Source organism: Montipora capricornis, chromosome 2 (genome assembly GCF_036669925.1).
Source record: "Montipora capricornis isolate CH-2021 chromosome 2, ASM3666992v2, whole genome shotgun sequence".
Classification (NCBI taxonomy): domain Eukaryota; kingdom Metazoa; phylum Cnidaria; class Anthozoa; order Scleractinia; family Acroporidae; genus Montipora; species Montipora capricornis.
Genome location: NC_090884.1, coordinates 50,574,476 through 50,591,900, shown reverse-complemented (window position 1 = coordinate 50,591,900; position 17,425 = coordinate 50,574,476). Strand labels below are relative to the sequence as shown.

At 37.9% G+C, this 17,425-nt stretch overlaps 1 protein-coding gene and 1 pseudogene across 3 annotated transcripts in view; one reads left to right on the top strand and one right to left on the bottom strand.

Annotated features, from left to right (window-relative positions):
- Nucleotides 1-14,157, bottom strand: part of LOC138025966 (collagen alpha-1(XI) chain-like) — a 50,127-nt gene extending 35,970 nt beyond the window's left edge. Inside the window, exons 1-12 of one of the 3 annotated variants that reach the window (XM_068873119.1) lie at nucleotides 13,394-14,157; nucleotides 12,987-13,143; nucleotides 12,209-12,303; nucleotides 7,427-7,905; nucleotides 6,477-6,596; nucleotides 2,167-2,208; nucleotides 1,896-1,925; nucleotides 1,280-1,354; nucleotides 833-886; nucleotides 611-664; nucleotides 350-394; nucleotides 134-178 (exon numbers count right to left, since the gene is read on the bottom strand). In XM_068873119.1, the coding sequence (XP_068729220.1) occupies nucleotides 134-178; nucleotides 350-394; nucleotides 611-664; nucleotides 833-886; nucleotides 1,280-1,354; nucleotides 1,896-1,925; nucleotides 2,167-2,208; nucleotides 6,477-6,596; nucleotides 7,427-7,905; nucleotides 12,209-12,303; nucleotides 12,987-13,090 (1,143 nt within the window). In that variant the 5' untranslated portion in view covers nucleotides 13,091-13,143; nucleotides 13,394-14,157. Of the gene's footprint in view, nucleotides 1-133; nucleotides 179-349; nucleotides 395-610; nucleotides 665-832; nucleotides 887-1,279; nucleotides 1,355-1,895; nucleotides 1,951-2,166; nucleotides 2,209-6,476; nucleotides 6,597-7,426; nucleotides 7,906-12,208; nucleotides 12,304-12,986; nucleotides 13,144-13,393 lie in introns of those variants that run through there. The other 2 variants (XM_068873128.1, XM_068873136.1) reach the window with 2 other exon arrangements.
- On the top strand, nucleotides 2,375-3,498 carry LOC138023419 (uncharacterized; annotated as a pseudogene).
- Nucleotides 14,158-17,425: the final 3,268 nt, after the last annotated feature.

Here is a 17,425-nt window from a genome sequence, read left to right as displayed (position 1 = left end):
TGATGACTAAAGCTGGTTGCTTAAACAATGTTATATTCACATCTACATCTTAGACATTATATCTTACTGTTAGAATAAATTCAAAGACCACATAATTTAATTTGAGGTCAGATTTTAGGTATAAGACACTCACTATTGGCCCAGGTAGTCCCTTTGGACCCTTCTTACCATAACGTCCCTGAAAAAAGAGGATCAAATGCAGTGAACAAATATATGATTTCCCGTTAACAGTGTCATCATGCTACTTTAAACATCATCAACAGTAAAAGTGAATAGTTCAGCTAAGTTTGAACAAATACAGAAGAGAAGAGCTTCAATCTTGAAAGACGTCATGGGCATCAATGATTACCTGGTGTCCGACATATCCAGGATGTCCTTCAAGTCCAAGAGTACCCTAAAAACAAATTGGAGATGAACTTGTGTTGGATGTCCTCTTGCATGAACAATCATTATTACTTTAATCAAAATATAAAAAGAGCTTTGTACCCACTACATTGTTCTTTAAAACTCATTTACTCAACCACATTGCTTGTAATCACATTCTACAGAATATCAAAGTCTCCATTTGTTTTTTTGTATTAAAAATGCCCATATTTTTTTCAAAACTTACCTTTACACCTGGTGGACCAGGAGAACCAGATTTCCCAGGTCTGCCATATGGTCCCTGGTGAAACAGATTGTGGAGAAAAGTTAAATTCCAACATTGAGTAGAGTTCATCATCTTTATCCTAAACTGGACAATCAAACTAAGTAAAAGCAGTTTATAACCCACAGATTTGCATGAAAGGTGTTGAATTTCTTACGATAAAAATAGGTTTCCTCCCTTCCTTACCGATCTTCCTTTATCGCCTTTTAAGCCCTTTGGTCCCATTATACCTACAGGTCCCTAATATAGAAAAAGGAAAAAGATAAAGGGAAAGAGGGATAATATTGAAGACAAGGAGAACTGAGTCAACAGTGAAAAAGAAATCTCTTCATTTCATTCATCAGGGTTAACATGAAACATGTCTTTCAGTACAATAGCAAAGATAACACTGTTTATGATTCATGCATGTGCCTTGCAACAGTTAAAGGAAGCAATGTCTAGTATAGAGGGAGATGTACAGACTGTCTTCTTAATTTTGAGGGTTACTGTTTATGATTCATGCATGTGCATTGGAACAGTTAAAGGAAGCAATGTCTAGTATAGGGTGAGATGTACAAACTGTCTTCTTTATTTTGAGGGTCTGGATCAAGAGAAGAAGGAAATGAAACTGTAAAAAGAGCCCTAAAGACATACTGGATGCACAGCTGTCTCAATCACTCTTGAAATGATTCTTGTAATTCCCTTACTCTTTGGGTTTCTTGGGGTGTCCTGTAAAAGAGAATTTAAAGCAACACTTTGCAACATCATCACTGGTATGCAGTACATGTACTGTATTTTATGTGGCACTGTTATTTCTGTAAGTACTGTGCTACTAAATAAGGCTGTGTCTCAAGAACACCAAGCAATTTGAACAAAATAAATCAAAGATGTAGTCATTCATTACCAAAGGTAGCTCAAGAATATGAAATGATATAGCCCAGTAACATAGTAATAATAATTATTTTTCAGAGAGAGAATTGAAGTATGGACATCAACATGACAAGTCGCTAATCAACAACAAGGTTTAGAATGCAAAAACAATCCAGGTTTCAGGATTAATTATTTTTTACAATAACTTATACACACCTAGGTAACTTGGCTGGTTTTACCACACAAAGAGAAAATGTAGCTAATGACCTTTTTGAAAAGCTTTTCAATTGACAAGGCTTTACATAATATGATAAGACCACAATGATTGAAGAACATTGCATTGGCCTTCATTGTCCTTGTGGCTGATTAAGGTTCTCAACTCGCATTAATGCTTGATTACCTTTACTCCAGAAGGTGCTGGCATGGCAACCTAGTACTCGAAAAGAAAAAAATAACTAGTGGAAAATTAAAATAAACTGAAAACAAAAATTGACTGCAACATAATAAGCTCTCAGCAAAATCTTAGTTAAGTTTTAATTCTTCGTTAATTTCTCAACTTTAATGAAATAAAATATAATGTACCACACCAATAATATTGACTAGTTGAAAGTTCTCTATTTAATTAATTAAGATCGCATCACATCTAGACAAAAGGATCTTGTATTACTCACAAATTGCTGGCCAGATAACGCTGTTCTGTTTTCTTGATTTCCCTTTAACATAAAGATTTAACATTAACATAAATGTTTGAATTCTGTTTTCCTTAGACTTTTGATGTTTTGAGTCTTCTGTTTCTTTCTTAAGTTTTGTTTGTCAACCGCACAAGAATTAAGCCTCTTCTCGTGCAAGGACTGGACACCAGTTAATTTTAGTTAGACAATGACATCAGAACGAGAGGATGGTGTGGACAGAAAGTCCAGCCTTAACAGTCACGGAATATTTATCTGAAAGCCATTTAAATCATTTTTATTAACTAAAAAAGCTGAGAATTCGACATCACATTGTTTGCTCCTTTGAGCCAGACACCAGATCAGGATAAATTGGGCTAAGCTGAAGTTACAGTTTAAGTTGAGGATACCGTTGGTTTAAAGGAAAAACCAGTCAAGAAATACGAATGGAAGTTTTAATGACACTATATTATCTGTTAAGTTGTTGTTTACATGTTTCTTGTGAGATTAGAACCTCACGTGCTTGGGGCAAGCGGATCACATGTTTTAAGAACTTCTTTGTCGCTACCTTTTTTCAGATGATGAATGTGTATTTGTGCTGTTGTAAACATTTATCAATAAAATGAGTTTACATTCAATTGGACTTAAAAAAAAAACCAGGACAGATTGAGATTATATTTGGAATTGGATGTCCAGATAATACAACGGGTGAGCGAAGTTGAGAAGTGTGACCAAAAGTGCAAACCGAATCAGAGAGGCTGCTGGTTCTTTAGCCCTGTGCCCCGTACAGTAAGGAAAGTGGACTCAAAGGTGTTAAGGTCCCAACCTTTGCCAGAAACCCAGATGAGTGGCCATACTTTTGAGGGATTTCAAGTTCACCGCACGATTGATCAAAACAAAGCGCAAATTAGCTCACTTGAATAAATCCCTCAGCGATAAAAGTCAGAGAATGATGTAATTTCCTGTTTAACAGGGGAACCAGGTGATTATAAAAGGGCAGTGAAGCAATAGATTCAGAAGTATGGTGATCCCAGTAAAGTTGTAGATTCACACCTGCATCACATACATTGTAACTAACTGGCCCAATATCAATGAAAAGGATAGTGAGAGGCTTGCTGATGCATTGCAAGCAGTTGTGTTTGCTTTGGACCAGCCTGATTACAGGCACAAGCTACTCCACTCTGTATGCAGTTAGTTTGCAAGTTGCCCACAACAGACAAAGATGAATGGGTACGGCAAATTGAGCAAGAACAGGTGTCTGAGGATGTCAAGGGTTTAGCTGAATGGGCCCAGACGCTTGCCAAAACAGTGCAAAAGCATGAACGTTACAATTAATGAACAGTCAACCATTCCCACAAAGAACAGATTTAGTGGAGGGTCTGCACAGCCATGGTTGAAGCCACAAAAATATCAGACCATGGTCACAACCACTAATCAGTTCACTGTGTGATAAGGGTCATGCCGAGGTCACATGCCTGACCTTACTTGCTGCCAACATAGAGAAATGCTGGGAAATTGAATATTGTCAAAACAAGAAAGGTCTGTTTAGAGTGCCTGAGGTGCGATCATCAGCATCATCAGTGCCATCAGTACTAGTCCTCAGAATGTGGGGTTGATTCATGTAGGAAAGGGCACCATGTTTTCCTGAAAACCGGTTGTGACTTAATATCAGTTGTACTGACTCCACAATCTAGCTGCCTTGCAATTAAGTAAATTTCTGTCCCACAGTTCAGGATGAAACCCTTTTCTGAAGAACCTTTTCCGTGAATAATGAAGCACAAAATAGACAAAAAGCTTTCCTTTCAAATATTATTCTTCACTGTCACATTTCCACTTTTTTTTACCTGAAGACTGAGCAGATTTGAGTACAAAATAAGTGTAAACAGCCAGACAACTGAGATGTGACTTCAGTAAACACAGATGCATTCAAGGCGTTTGATTCCTTCAATATTTGTTAAACCCACGCAGAATTTGCCATTTGGTTTCATTGTTGTACATAGAGCGGTTTTCAAATGAGTGTTGTAAAACCAAAACCAAAGTAATTACTTTGGCCAATCAAAAAGGACTGAGACAATCCAGTAAACCAATCAAAACTTGAAGTAATTACACGTAGCCGACACAAAGCGCGGGAAAATGTGCATGCGTGAGCCACGATTGGTTTTGCTTTCACTTCTGATTGGTTGAAAAAGTGGCCAGAGAACTTTGAACCAATCACACAGTGAAGTAAATGCAAAACCAAAGTAATTCGCTAATTACTTTCGACACTCAATTGAAAACCGCTCTAACACCACAGTTAGTAAAACATTAGAAACGTTGTTGTTGGAGACCATTTATATTACTCATCGCCTTTAAGATTCCAGATATTTATTTTTCACTGCCTGTCTTTTTTATCCAATTAACATTCCATTCTTGAGCTCCATAAAGGTATATGTTGTTTAAAGATCCACTAAAGCGCCATAATTTCACTTTACAATGATTTTCCACGATATACTGTGTCCACAAGATAAAATCTATGCATTTCTACTACACCCCTTGAAACCTACCAAAAATATGCACAGAAGAGGAGTGACAGGAAAGACTTTTCCCGACACGAAAAAAGAAAAAAAAAAAAAAAAGAATACGGATAAATATTCCACTCAATCTCTGACTGGATTGTCATATGGCAACCCAGTAATATGTCGCTTTGTTATTGATGGCGCTACAGTCAATTCTTGGTGCCATTGGAGGAGAGAGTATGTTTCCCAACTGGTTTAAAGCAGTAATTAAGTGGCATAGCATACAGCACAACCTTCACTGTGGAGATCTCATGTCATCCTTGTGGATGGCAATGCTTCCACTGATAGGACAGTGGCATCTCAGACAAATCGTGGACCCTATGGTGCAGATGGCCTCATCTATTCCACAGAAGTCAGGAACATGTGTCCATCCAGTTGAAAAGCTGGCCTTGTGGCAGGTGTTTTGGACAATTTTCCTTTTCTTTATTGATGTTTTGATCCTTTTGTTTATTTCTTAACTTGTGTTTGTCAATCACACAAGAATTAAGTGGCGTTTCTAAAACGAGGGTAAGGGTAAGACCAAGGGTCAGGGTAAGGGTAAGGATACGAATACAAAAAGTATCCTAAACATGCATAAAAGCTAGCCTTAGGCCTAATTAGGCCTAAACAAAAGTTTAAGGTTAGCTTTTATGCATTTTTAGGATACTTTCTGTATTTGTATCCTTACCCTTACTGTGACCCTTGGTCTTACCCTTACCCTCGTTTTAGCAACGCCGAGAATTAAGCCTTGCGTCGTGCAAGGACTTGAAGCCAGTTAAGGTCTCATATCGTAGGTTTGATGATATAAAATTTCTGAAAATCTTTTTTTTTTGGCAGCAATTTTAACAGAGTATTGAATTTCGAAAAGCCCCAAAAAAGCACATTTACAGGGTCACAGCAAAATCGTGACTTGACTATGAAAACTTTACTTGGCATTTTCTCAGCTTTAGAACACTGCTTAAGTGTCGCCCTATATACGGAGCTACAATTCAAAAAGCTTTTCGTCTGATTCAGCTGAAGTCTTCAAGACTATTTTAACACAGTTTGATGTACAAAACAGCATCGGCATTTTTCAATTGTTTGACCTGTTTTGATTTTTTACCATAGTTTGTCCAACTTCCCGGCCGAAACTATTTTCAACTTTGAGGGAAGGTAACAAATGCAAAACCCGATATATCATAACACTTGGACTGAAAATTTATCTCAAAATCGGTTGCTTAAAAAAATTTCAGGAAATGTTAAAATCCATTCTAGCTTATCCCTCTAGAAGAGGACTACCTGTTTTTGCTTTGAGAACCTAACAGTGATGGAAAAAAACACTTTCAAACAAAAAAAATCCTTTTCTGGGTTTATTTACATACTTTTCCATAAAAGTGTCAATTAACGGAAATTGCATGCATCGAAATTTACGACTGTCACACCTTTTTCAAATGTTCCCACAGATAAGCCGTACCCTGATTTCTAGCGACGATTTTTGGAAAAAATGGTGCGGTTTTTCTGCGGGTTTTTACGGGATATTCAAGCCGCACTAAAATTATGTTAATTTCATTCGCATACCTTAACTGTTAAATTACCACAGAATTTATCATTTTTGGCATGTACTGTTTAATTAAATTAAGTACTCCTCATAACTTTTCTGAGCACAACCTCACATAAAATCCCACAAAAATGTTCGTGAGGTATTAAAACCCACACACCAGGATCATCACCATTGCAAAAAAGAAGCTATACGTCCCATAGTAACACCAGAAATCATTATCACTGAATGGGGAAAATCACCTGAATATGTTGCTTGGTCACACTGTCTCTTTCTGAGGAGCAATTGCTGAATAGAGTCTTCTGGCAAAACTTGTCTACAACTTCCTGTTCATCTACTAGTAGTAATTCACAAATTACTTCCTAATATTAGAAACAAAAGGAGAAGCAATGAATACTATATTAATTAACAAATAGTGTTACTGGAGGCCCATTTTAATCACCAACAGTACTGCTACACAGTGTAGTAGATCAAGAATATTACTGGATTATACTACACTACATTGGATGAACCGTGACCATACTTTATATGTTCCTTTATTAACGATCCCCTTGTGAATGATCATTATGCATGATACAACACATATCAGGGGACGTGGGGACAGCACGTTAGTATGCATTCTATAATTGTCCTTAAATGTTGAAGATGGAGGTAATTCATTCACATCTGTAAGAAGTTGGGAGCTCCATTCATCCAGAAGATGATGTCAATGGCAGCCAATGGTCCAGAATTTACCATTTCCCTCAGTCAGTGATAATTTCATTAATGGGAATGAAACAGTATAGCCACGTAAACTACATAAAACGGGTGACCTGAAAACACTGACCCCTAGTCCATGGACTACCCCGACGGAATACCCAAACAGCCTACCCCAAAAATACTATTTCAAGTGAGTACTATTGCTCGTAAGCAGCATCACAATTAGTGCTAAGCCTAAACATCCATTTTAAACAGTGTTGGTCAAAAGTATTTAAATCTAAGCACCCATTTTAATACTGTTGACCAACACTGTTTAAAATGGATGTTTAGGCTTGGCACTGATTGTGACGCTGCTGTACGACCAATAGTCCTCACTTGAAATAGTATTTTTGGGGTAGTCCGTTTGGGTAGTCCATGGACCGGGGTTCAGTGTTTTTGGGTCACCCACATAAAAATGGGGACATCATTGCTATTTCCTGTCCTTCTTATTTACCTGATTGTCACTGTGAGTGTTGTCTGTTTGGACTGTAACAGTGATCTCCTCCCAGTTGTGCAATTCAGGTTTGTTTGGTATAGAAAAGAAGCTGAATTCAGCACACTCCTGGGTAACAGATATTTCTTTGTGATCAAAGCTTACAATAAGTTTTTGCCAAGATGACAAATTTGCTAAATTAAACACGCCAAATACAGAATTATTGTTGTGAAAAAAAACTGTTCTATTCTGAATTACGACACTGAACAAAGTTTCTGCTAAACTATTTTCAAAAGCTCTTACATGTAAAAGAAATCTACCTCTTTCTAATTTCTGCCTAAGAGTGAACAGTAAAGAGTATTTAACTGGGCTAGAGGTTAACAAATAGTCTTTGTGTGAATAAAATGGCAAATTTGTATTTGTGTCTTCATAATTTGTTGTACTATTCTCTCTTAAAGTGGTTAATCCAGATCTTTCTGATTCTCCAGGTCCATGTGCACCTTAAAAGATTAATAAGATAAAAATCTGTTAGCATAGTTATGTGGAAAATTGGATGAAAGCGTTCAAAACCATTGAGTTATCCAGTGATACAATATCACAAGATAGGTAACATTTAAACAATGATGTAACACTTTCCTTACCCAATGCGATGTTACATCCTGATACAGTAAAGTATTCAATGTAAGATTTCTCTGGCAATTCCCTTACATTATTTGTCACAGCTGCTACTTTTTCAAGGGTCCTTACTGTGCCTCAAAATAATTTGTAATTTGCTTGAGTGCCCAATGTAATCATGCAGTTACTACGATTTTCATAATCCTGCAGAAATTCTCACCTCCAAGCTCTAGCGCCAAACTGCATTTTGGCTGCCATCAATCAAAATTCCAACATAGCCGGGAAGATTGACTCTGCCCCAGAAAGTTGTTTAGTTTACAGCTAGAATATCACTATGACATTTTTTCAGAGGTTGTTGAGTAAAAAGATTTGTACAGATTCCATTGCTTTCCATCGGTGTCAAGTTCAAATATATGAATGTACCATGGGAACATAAGATTCTGATTGGTAAGTTATGTATCACACATCATTTGATTTCAGCACCGTGGAAAGTTTGACTGATGGATTGAAGATGAGATTCCACAGAATTATGAAAAAATGCAGTAAGATTTCCATGCTTGGTTATTGACTAAAAATTCTTGTGACTTTTTCAACAATAAAACCAATCACAACTTCCACAGTGTTCTCACCAAGCCATGCTCTTGTGGCATTCCCACAAGAAAAATAGAAAGTGTGCATTATAAAGCTATCAAAGGGCAGCACTTTTCCACGGGTAGCAGGTGGTGAGTGGCGGGTAGGAAGGAAAAGATGAATGATGAATTTTTTAAACGGCTGAGTAGCACTTTTGCAAACTGTTACGCGCTGGAATAACCAAGAAATGTCCGTGAACAAGGCAAGAAAAGTGTGACAACCCAGTATACATCACAGAGTTAATGAGGGTGTGTAGTATACACACAGTATACATCATAGCCCTGATGCAATGGTGATATATACAAATAGTATACATCAGTCTTAAATGGCAAGATGAAATTTTGCTTGATGTATACTAAATATGTACACCACAACAGTGAGGTACAAACGGTGTATACTCTTTGTATACAAAAAGTATACTAACCATGCTTCAATTTTGATAAGGGAACGAACAGTTGCCCTTTTTCACTATTATTTAATTAGTTTTACACTGTTACAATTACTTTGGTTAAAGATTAAGTTAAGCAGTTCGTAAAGCAAAGCGGGCTTACTGTCTTTCATGGCCATTCAGGTATTGATCTTGAGTAACTTCGAACTCCAAGTTCCACCGACTAGACACAACAGTTCTTGACTTTCTTGATTTACTGGATTCTTTCCACTCACTTGATTTTCTGTGTACACAAACTTTTATGGAACACTTCATAAAAAACTCTGACCTCTTAATCTTCTTGCCTTTTCAGCTATCGTCTCTTCTTCTCTTTCTTCTCTCCGGATATAGCAAGGTCAAAGGTTATATCTCCACCATAGTTATCGCAGTCAATTATAGCTTCATCACAGTTCTCACATCCATCAATCATGGCTGGACACGAGGATAAGCCCTCGGGCAAAGAGTTTTTTCCATAACTTACAAGCCTGCTTTTATACTTTTACTCTAAACATCTAGAAAGTTCTGTTGCTATTTATAGTCTATTACAAGGTGTACTACTTGTGGAAACTGCTGAGTCACATGAGAGAAATTTCTGGAAAATTACAGATTCTTCGATAATTCTAGAAAGGTCTGGAATTGCATGACAGATAAACTTAAAATAATAATTGTGATCCTCATAACAGAACAAGTAGTTAACTCTCTTTATTTATAACTCTCTTTATTCTCCAACGCATTTCGTGTGACTAACACACACTTCGTCAGGTTATTTTTTTAAATTCCCCAGCAAGGAAATTGTTCCATGTATCATGTTCATGGGTAAGGATAAGCTTCCTACCGGTCTGTTCGCAGCAGTATTGTGTACTGCCACATACGACCAAAGTACAGGACGTGGAGAGAAGTGGTAATTTTCGAATTTTGGAAACCTTTGGGCAATATGTGTTTTTTTTTTCTTCATAATCTGCAACAATTTGAAGTTCGCCAAATTGACCGAAAGTTATTGAGACTTTATAGCATCGACACTGCATTACACCCAAAGAAAGAGCAGAAATATTTGGAAATAGTTAGGTGGCTGAAAACATGTCACAAACGGATAATTTTTCTACTCTTATTTGAATTATGTAGTTACTAAAAATGATCTAAAATGACCTAAAATGAGCTACAACGGTGTCTAAAATGAGCTATGTAAGCAATAGAGGAAGTCCAATAGCCTCGTCTAAACACGAGGGGGAGTTGGGAGAATCTGAGACAGTTATGCAACCCCCCAACTCCCCCGAGTGTTTAGGTGAGGATATGGAAACACGGAAAATGTCCTATATTGCTTTTATAAAATATTTCTGAAGGATAATTCGACAAATGAAGGAAAATGTTGGTTTTTTGACTTCTAGATTGAAACAGATTTTCTTTATACACTCTCATATTTCTTACCAGCCAATCAAAACGTGTGTCTGACTACATACCCAATCAAAACTCATGTGATGTCACAGCTGCGTTTACATACTCTCATCTAAACACAGCTATTGACCAATGAGAGTGCACATACTATCCTAATTATTTTATAAAACAGTATCATTTTCAGATCATTTTCAGTCATATTAGATACCATTGTAGCTCATTTTATGTCATTTAGATCATTTTGGATACCGTTGTAGCTCATTTTTAGGTCATTCCTTGTTTCAGTAACTATGATTTGAATTAACTGTTACGGCTAAAAGATTGAAATATAATTTTTCATAGACCTCACTCGCTATAGCTGCCTGATTTGTGATCCCAAATGACAAGAGAATGGAAAGAATGAAATATGTAATTCAATACCTTTTGTGGGAAAATCAAGCGAGAAAACAACTGTCAGGAGCTTAAGTATAAAAATAGGCCATGGGGTGGGGGGGGCATTCCATGTGTGTCACACGCCCGAGGGTCGTGAATATATCGGTCACACACATACACGATAACATGCATAACTTACAATGCCAGACCAATTGTTTGGTAACCATTGGCGTAAAAAATGGATTGCAATTTCTATGCAAAACGCTTCATTCAACAGTCTTAAATGTTACATTTGAGCCATATTTTAGTAACACTAAAACTGAATTTTAGGGACTGGAAACCAGCTAAAAATACCTTTGGAATTCACTGGAACATTATGGTATTTCCCCTAATGTTGGGAAGTTTCTGAACATTTCAGGAAATGAGAAACATCGCTAATAGCAGGTTGATGACATTATCTTACTTCTTTTACCGCCACTCGCCACCCATCACCCATCACCCGCTACCCATGGAAAAGTGCTGCCAGATGCACAAGGATGCTAAGAGCAAAACAGACTTCAGAAGTAAGTTAGCAGTTTTTTAATGGTCAAGCAAATACTACAGTTTGCTTCTTCAACTGAATTAAAACAGTTCACCAAAGTATTCAAAGCCTTCAATTGACTTCTTCCTTCATCAGTCACACAAGCATAGAACATCTTCAACATCTTGACCGCCATATTGGATCAGGTAGACACATTGTGTAACAGATAATTTAGAGTGCGATCTCATGTTATTTGTCGTGGTACAGAGAAAATTAGATTCTTTCGTCCCAAAGTAGCAAGGATTTAAGAAAGTGTACAAGATCATAACCTGTCCGATCTGTCTAGAGCCAAACAAATCAAATGCAATTACAATATTGGCGAAGGCCCACCATTGCAAGAGTTCCAATTTGAACTTGCCTTGATGAAATGGACAGAGAAATCACAAAGGAGTTTTTCCACCTTTGTCAAGAAGCGCAAGTAACTTTGTCCCACTTAAGCTCCCCTATTTTTCAGGAAGGGGGGCCATGGAACTCCCTAAGACAAAATCCTGGTGTGAACATTTTTGCACACAATAGCCAATAGTTTGCTGAAACAAAAGCTAGATTATATCCATGCTCCAAAAGAATACAAACATATTTGATTCGGAAAGTTTGCTTTTATTGAAACCATGTTCCGTGAAACAAGATTTTTTTTAATGCCTTGTTAGAAAAGATTATCAACCAAATCAATGGCCCCTTCATACAAATCAGAGGTCTTTAATGATAGAAAGTACCAATTAATGAGCTGACAGATATAGCATGCATGCCAGTAAAGCAGAGCATAACATTTGATGATCACATTTCCTACCTTTTTGTTTTAATTCAGGAAATTTGGGCGCAACTTTCTTTTCATGACCATATGCAGTGACAGCACCAAGGAAAAGTGAACAGATTATAAAACATCTGCAAGAAAGTATAATGCAAACTGTCTTGTAAAAATGTAAAGACTCATTTAAGTGAACAAGTTGCCAAAAATACAACAAGTTGCTCTTTCGATCTTTCCCTACACCATGAATTCATTTCATGGACATCACTAGTTTATGGGTAATTGGGTATCAGCACAAAATGAGAAAAGGGGATTCCCTCTTTATAGCATCAGCTCTAAATGGACGACTAAGGAAAGAAGGAAAATCAAGGGTACATTTATTGCTAAAGAACGTTTTCAGCAGGAACTCAAGGCTTCGGTGTAAAAGCGGTATCCTTGAGATATATCAATTAGCAAAAGAAACTCATAATAAAGAGGAAAGTGGATTAATCCAATGAAACAACTTCAAGGTCATATGGATTGTCACCTTAGCGTTTATAATGACGATCCTCAAACATATCAGCTGATATTAACCCAAGAAAGCGATACGTGCCTTTCCAACAATTATTCAAACATTAAAATAAAAAGTGACCTTGTAACCGGCTTATTAACATATGACACGACCCTTGCCATCGCATCACAGTTTAATTAATACCCAAAAGTGCTGTTGTATCAATCCGACTCGAGGGCTTGATTACCAATTGGCCCATAGGCATGCACATCACTGGGGCTGTTTTCCCAACTACGCCTGGTAAAAAGCGAAACGTGCACACAAACTCACCTGAAGATATTATTGGTAAGATTTGAAGAAAAGAAATTAACGTTGAAATCTCTCAACTTCACATGATCATCCACGACGTTCTTCGGAGATAACAAAGTGAACATCGCATCCTTCGCGAGGCAAGGCTTACACGATGGAATGACAATGGATACGATTTCTATATATGAGAGAAATGCAAGAACAAAATTTTTCTGTCAAACAAGCAAAATAGCATTGTCATTTATATTATAATTGTTAACAGCTGGGTCACGCCGCTAGTTCCGCAGAAAAAGAAATGGAAGTAATTTTCATTGCCCAGGATGTCACATATCAAAGGCCACTCATCGCCAAAATGACTGGCAATATCCCAAATCATAAAGAGGGAAGATGCACAACGCACAGTAATCCAGGTGAATACACACACGTACATGTTGGTATGTTTTTGATTGAACTGTATCTCTCTCCCAGTTTAATTCCTTGAAGATCCCCTTGTCTACACTTCTTCATCACTCATCGAGAAGCGCGCTCACACGATACATTCCAAGGATAGAGTTTGAATAATCTCCTTCTGGGAACATTCTTTGAAAACGAATCATTTCCTACCTGCAGTTTTCAGTCTGGAGAAGACTGCTCGCCTGCCTCACTAAACACTCTGCGCTGTGGCACACGCAAGCCATGCGTCAGGACTGGATCCAAGAGGCTTGTCCCGTCTACGACGACAACAACAAGGCCTTTGTTGCTTGAGAAAGGGACACCTTTATTTATTGTCCGATATAATTTTCCTGTGGGTGAATGAATTCTCCCAATTTTACGGAGACCGATGAATTTTCGTACTTCCAAAGAAACCTTCGATATACTTTCCGATTAGATCACAGAACTGTGGAATCTAGAACAAATGTTTACGCTTTGAGCTCCTCTGGTGAGAAGACAGATGCTTTCCTCATCCGGTCCGCTCTTAATTCAGTCACAGAAACGTCAAAAAAGAGTCACGCAAATGCGTCATGTTTTACCTCAACTAAAGAAGAAAAAACTAATAGCCCCTGAAGAAGGGTAATTTGATTTTTTTCATGTGTTTGGTTATCAACGAAAAAGTGCTTTAGAGACTTCAATTAGTAAATGCCTCTGAGTTCATTAAAAATGCAAATCCTCCTAATCTAAGCCGTTTTTTAAGGTTATTTTGATAATAAACAGACTTTACTGAAGTGGGGTATTTGTTGAGGCCCTAGAGTTTCCTTTCCCTCTTGCCTGTTATGTTTGTTTTAAGGGTGAAAGAAAGATAACCTAAGAGTATAATGCGCAGGGCTGGTCGCAGAAAATATTGTTTCTAACCACAGCAACACTGAGTCGAGAGCTATCTGCTGTTCCCCCCGCTGTTCCCTCATTGATTAGTGTTCTCGTGTGAGTTACTGTGAAGATGCCCAAGCCTAGTTGAGTGCTGAAAAGGCTGCCTCCTGTCTGTACTGCACAATCTACCAACAGCGTTAGAGCGTTCAAGAATCTCAATACACATAGTCGACCGAAAGAGGGTTGCAGGGAAGCCTTAAGCTGGGTGCTAGAGGTTTTCTTTCGTTTGAAGCAGAGAAATTCATGGCGAGGAAGCACCTTCTATTTTGGTTTAACAGAAGAGTTCACTTTTGCTTAAAGACGATTTTTTTTTGCAACGGGCTCTTGAAGGTCCGGTCTGGATATGAACTGGGCAACGATGCAAGGCTTTTACTTGAGTTGTGTCAAAAGAGGGAGAGACAAACGGTAATTGCTTTAGTGGCCTTTTCGAAAAAAAATCAATAGAAGTCACGAAAACCCACATAGACGTTTTTCGCTTAGCGACACTAAAAAAGCACCCACTTGAGAAAAGCGTTCTCTGCATGAACTCTACGTTAACTGGGTCATCGTCGACGAGGTATCTACTTCTCAAAGTTATATAGAGGAAACTAAAAGAATTTAGACAGCGGGGGCATCGCTATGACCTAGGAATGGTTCATTTTTCTTTGTAATAAATAATTTGCCGGACGATTTGTGAATCAGATATGGTTAAGACCGACAATTCGATTAGATATTTAGGCTCTAGACTGTGGAGCAAGCTATTTGGCTGCCAGTCTCAAACATGTCAAGATACGTAGACTTGACCTACCGTAAGTAACATCTCACTACTCAGACGGATGTAGTGGGTGTTATAATTAACTACTAATTCGAAACAATTTTAATTGTGATCCACTACAATTTTCCTAATTGTAATTTATTGCATTTTTAATTTCATTTTATAATTTTCGTTATTTATAATTTGAAGGATATTCTCCCCTGCTACTGTTAGATTTCAATTTACACGTTTAAAAAGTCATTATGAAAGCAGCACTTGTTTTTCGGTAATAATAGGCGATGCTAATTGTCCAAGCGCCTCCCGGACTTCATCTGAAGAGAACAGTACTAGATTTTGGAGTTCAACACCGTTCGATTGCATGGATATAAGTAGCAGAAAGACTCTGTCAAGAGAAATTTCTTCATCAACTTTTTTTAGCCGTCGTTGATAAACATCTCAACTGTTGATAAGGACGCGGTTGACATTCGAAGTCACGCTATCTAGAACGTCACCTGCATCACTGACACATAGGCGAAAAGATTTTACATTGTCGAACAGAATGAAGAACTCAAGTATTCTGCATGGATCCGAGTCTACAGAAAAGGTCATTTCGAAACGACAAAGTTACTACAAACAAGCAATTGTCGGTAATATGATCAGCTCCTCCTATATATTTTCAGTAGAATGTTATCTTCCTTATCTTCCTTTATCATTTACAACTGGTACCCAAGACACTGTTCAGAGTTGTTTTTTTCTGGTCGTTTCAACAACCTGACAAATGGGGAGGTCATCAATAGATTAGGATTTTAATATGTGTTTCTAGATCTTTTGAGAGGTGTACTAAAGGAATCATGGAAAGGTATTAACCATACACCAAAATTCGATAAGGACATTCGATAGGCATCAGATGAATTTAATCTGATCAGTGACACTGGATACTCACGCTTGCAAAGTTAAATGGCCGATCTTGAATCAAGAAAGCGTTGTTCACAAAATAAAAAGTTTTGCTAAAGCATTAGAAAGTAACCATAAATGCGTCCATTAAGGAATCAATTTAATATCACGACTCTGCTTCTCGAAGCTCAATCCCACAAACGAAGCCGGCTGGTTTATATTGAGTACTCTGAGTGCTGCATTGTTTTCTTTCATATTATCACTTTATCACTTTATCTATCTATCTATCTATCTATCTATCTATCTATCTATCTATCTATCTATCTATCTATCTATCTATCTATCTATCTATCTATCTATCTATCTATCTATCTATCTATCTATCTACCGTTTATTTGCCTCCATCACAAATCACAAGCTTTTCGTTATTCCTTTTCGTCTACACTGAGTGCGTTGGCTTGCGCGGGAGGTCAATTCTCGAGTTAAGTTATGAACGGCCGCAAAATACAAGGTAGAAAGGTGTCAAGGCGTTTAGTTTAATGCTCCTCATCCTATGACTAAGTCCTTTTTGCCGTAAAGTCACAGGCACTTAGGGAATGGGGGTGCGACGGATGCGCTCGCACCAAGGCTGCGGAGGTCCACTATTTTGTTGACCAACGATTTTTAAAAAGTGAAATGATAAAAAATATGTATAGTGCAGTTCTGTTTTGATTCATTGTTCCTGTAGTAAAAATGAAGTACAAGTGCTCTAAGACGGCAACACACTTTTAACAGAGCTGGCACAAGAGAAGCTCTCTCCACTGGCCCTTATGCACATCCACTCTCTATAACAGACATTGATCTGGAAGTTTCTAAGAAGTACCCACGGAGGCTTGAGCTTGCCACATAAGTGATCAGCACTGCTGAAACAAACCTAGCCTGCGATCGCGTGCGGATAACGAAGCGAAGCGAGCCGCGACAACTCAAACCTCTTGCGAGCCGCAAGAGGTTTGAGCTGTCGCGGCTCGCTTCGCTATCCGCACGCGATCCACCGCTCGCGCCCGAAAATCTCGCGCGAGACCCCATTGGAGAGCTCGCATGCTAAAACAAACCCAGGATTTTCAACTTTATTTCTATTTTAGTTCTTTTTGAATAGTGATATAATTCTCTAAAACTGTAAAATACATACGTAAAGTACTCTCTGCGCCAAAAAAAAGCCATTTTGAAGTTCAAAAGTTTGAGTAATATCCACGTTTCTAAGTTCGTTATTGGTTGCCTGTTTTCATATCATACTGCCTTCAAAACCCACGAAATGCAGTCTCAGACAACCTAATTTTCAACATTTCCCGGGGGAGCATGCTTCCTGAATCCTCTAGGGCTCGCGCCTCCGGCGCTCGTTTGGTCCGTCCAACCTGCCTACGGGTCTGAAGTGCAACTAACTTTTTAAATTAGTTTTTTCTTGGATTGTAGTTTGTGTTATCTGGTATAGCAGTGGTAGTACTTTATTTAT